The 3,594-nt window shown below is 46.0% G+C and overlaps 1 protein-coding gene across 1 annotated transcript in view; it reads left to right on the top strand.

Annotated features, from left to right (window-relative positions):
• Positions 1-2,498: 2,498 nt before the first annotated feature.
• The window catches only part of T265_15687 (hypothetical protein), a gene marked incomplete at both ends in the record, with an annotated part of 31,706 nt that continues 30,610 nt past the window's right edge, over positions 2,499-3,594 (top strand). Inside the window, one exon of the mRNA XM_009178943.1 lies at positions 2,499-2,639. Within this exon, the coding sequence (XP_009177207.1) occupies positions 2,499-2,639 (141 nt within the window). The remainder of the gene's footprint in view (positions 2,640-3,594) is intronic.

Raw genomic sequence — 3,594 nt, 5'->3', positions numbered from 1 at the left:
ACACTCCTGGTAAACTAATTTAATGGGTAGCCAGACCACTACAAATTTCGTGAGCCTGAGTATTTCTAGATATTTTTGAAAGCTTTTCCTTTCAAGCCGTCTTAATTTTTTTCTTCGGTAATTATGGAGGCACAGTTTTATTCAGTGGATTCAGTCGATAATGCCATTGGCGTACGTTTACCAGACTACAATTCACGCAAACCCAGGGTATGGTTTCACCAGGTGGAGGCCGTTTCTACTAATCGACGCATCACGTCCCAAGCCACGCAGGTTTCCTATGTTGTCCAGCATCTTTCTTGTGATGTAGCAACAGAAGTGGAAGATCTATTGGAGGATATTCCCAAGGAAAATCCGTATGACGCCCTTCGAGCGGCCGTCATAAGTAGGACAGGGAAATTAGAAAAAAAATGCTACGGGATCTATCCACCAATGTCAAACTTGGTGACAGATCGCCATCACAACTGCTTTGCCACATGCGCAGTCTCCTCTGTGTCCGTAAGCCAGCGGTGGAATCATGGCCCAACCATGGCTCGACAAACTTCCACCCTCCGTGTCCCGCGTCACCAGCGCTTTCGTTGGCGACCACAGCTTGGGGCAGTCAGACCGATTGACGGATAAGATCCATGAAACTTACCCCAGCAACCCCGTAAACTCCGTCTCCCGCCCTGCGCCCACTACTACAGATTCCGACCCGCTTCTTGCTTCTATATCGCACCTACAAGCCAAGTTTGATGATTTGACCGATCGCCTACACCGGTTAGAGATCAACAGGCATCGACCATGTTCATGGTCCAGATCGTTGTCACGTGCCCGTCCCTCTTGGTGCTGGCATCACCGATCTTATGGCCCAAAAGTACGCAATTGTAAACCACCTTGTTCCTTCAAGCCGCGTTCCATAACCCCGTTAAACGCCCCGGCCAGTCAGTACCGGCGACGACTGTCTGTGGTCCTCCTCGCACTATTCGCCTGTTCCACATCACCGATCGTTCAAATGATCTACGTTTCCTCGTAGATACGGGAGCTGAAGATATTGTGCTACCACATAAGAATCCACTTCCCGATTCTCCTTCTTTCTCTTTACANCCGCCAACGGTACCCGCATCGCTACATACGGCGAACGTTCCCTCACACTTGACCTTGGATTGCGACGTGCGTTCAAGTGGATCTTTCTTTTGGCCGACGTCCAAAAACCCATCATCGGTGCAGATTTCCTGACCCATTACAACCTATCTGTCGATGTGTAACACAAACGTCTCTTGGACACGCTTATTTCCCTNAGAAACTACGAAAACGCGCACTTGTACAATTTCACAAAACACAAGCGTGGTCACGTGCTTCGACTCTCTCTTCTGATTTCGCTCGCGCTTGCAGCGGCCATTCGCGAATCTCATGTACTAACTCTGGTATCAAAGCATTTCAGACCATCCGTTGTATGTGGGAGCTGTCCAGAAGAACACCTCCGGACCAAGATAATTGGATTATTGTTTATTCACTGACCTGAGCCAACGATAAACTATTTAAAAGAGAACAATTGTTAGTGAGTCTGTTCTGTCTGAATTAGTTATTATTGTAAACCTAACCTAGCGACATTATTTTTATTTCTTTGCCACACACCCCTGGGAAACAAACTTATTGTGTAGCCAGACCACTACACAGGAACGTCACTCCAAATACTTTGTTTTAGAGAGAAGCGGAAAGCATGATGCAGTCTCCATTGATCGCCTGAAACTTGCCTACATTTAAGCACCCACGACCACATCCAGCAATCATGCTATCCCAACAACACCCACACCTACCCAAGATATCCTTCCCACCAACTCCACTTCTTCCACCAGTCATTTCGGACGACGCGTCCGTTTCCCTCAGCACTTAGCTGATTACGAAACTTGAAGTGAGCAACTTTTGATTCGTTACTCTAGTCATTCGAGCGTTTTCTCCATTCATGGTCAACGCTCTAGTGGGGGAGTAGTGTGACGTTTTGTACCCTTATTTTACTTCCATTATAACACTACGTATTTCGTCAATTGCATAATCGTTTTTTGTTTGAATATGAGAAACTACGAAAACGCGCACTTGTACAATTTCACAAAACACAAGCGTGGCCCCGTGCTTCGACTCTCTCTTCTCATTTCGCTCGCGCTTGTAGCGGTCATTCGCGAGTCTCATGTACTAACTCTGGTGCCAAAACGTTTCAGACCATCTTCGGAATCCATTATATGTGGGAACTGTTCAGAAGAAGACCTCTGGACCAACATAATTGGATTAGTTGTTTATTCGCTGACCTGGGCCAACGACGAAGTATTTTAAAGAGAACACTTGTTAGTGAGTCTCTTCCATCTGACCTCTTTATTTTTGTATACCCAACCTAGCGTTATTGTTTTTATTTCTTTGCCACACACTCCTAAAGTTACTATGTGGTCTGCCTACTTCTGCGTGTTTATCAGTTCCCCGTACAGATTTCCTGTTCACTTTTATGTCACATTTTGTTTGCGCGTAGTATGGACGCAACACATCATGCTCTACCTGTATTCAACCATTTGGCAGGCTGCCTATTCCACCCTTGCCTCAGTTCTGACTTCCGGCGCTGGAGGATCGCTCTCAAGAACTGGGCGTCGGCGTCCGGCATCGAAGAGGTTGGAGTAAGCTTGAACAACACACTTAAGATTGACTAAATCGTTGATAAAAAGATGGGTTACAGAGATATACATTCAACGGTGCTTTAATCCACGTTTTAGCAGGCTTTTCCCAGATTTTGACGGATAACCAAACAAGCGTTTCATCGTAAAGGGTTAACTGGCAGTAAAAAGTGCAGCACCTTGCCGAGCATATGCCCGTTTAGCTTTTCTTGGATCGGAGTTACCTAACTCGCGTTGGTCAGTGGACAGGAGTCTTAGGTCCGCCACAACGCCGAGCTGACCATTAACGTAAGTATATATTCCGCCTGAGGGGTTGCGTGGGTCCTCGTTTATCACCACGCTTTCGGGAAGACGAACATTACAAATTCAAACCTCCCAGAAAACGGTTGTTATTACTTCTCCTGAAGTGTCCATGACGAGAGTAGAAGTGATGACGACCCTATGCGTTCAATGTCATGGAAGGGCGTGCCCAGTGTGTTCTTTTCTCGAGCAAATTCAGACCGCGCTTTTGGACATGGATCCAGCAGTAAACTAAAGTAATCACTGCAGTTCCTTTCCCTAATCAAGTGTCAAGATCTAGCTTCAGTCAAAAAAAGCTCTGAGGCTGAATGTGAGCCCTGAGGGCCTCTGAGGATATCAATGGCAAGGCTGGATAAAGTGCACGATTTTATACCCAGAAAGTTTGGTGAAAAGATGTTTAACAGTTTGTCGCATTACTCTCGTGTGAGAATTAAGTTTCGTACGTATATCGGCGTAACCAGACGAACTAGAAACCCAGAATTCAGCGCAGCGTAACAACCAGCACGTGTGTATTCGAATTGGCGAATATGTACAGCGTATGGAATATTAAAACAAGAGAATAATGAATAGAGCAACGAATAGAGTATCAGTCATGTTCATCACATCCGCCACACCTTGAATGAGCGTGTGGATGTTTATAGTCCAGTGGTGGTCTTGA

The sequence above is a fragment of the Opisthorchis viverrini genome, assembly GCF_000715545.1.
Source record: "Opisthorchis viverrini unplaced genomic scaffold opera_v5_731, whole genome shotgun sequence".
Classification (NCBI taxonomy): Eukaryota; Metazoa; Platyhelminthes; class Trematoda; order Opisthorchiida; family Opisthorchiidae; genus Opisthorchis; species Opisthorchis viverrini.
This window is presented reverse-complemented; position numbering and strand designations above follow the sequence as displayed.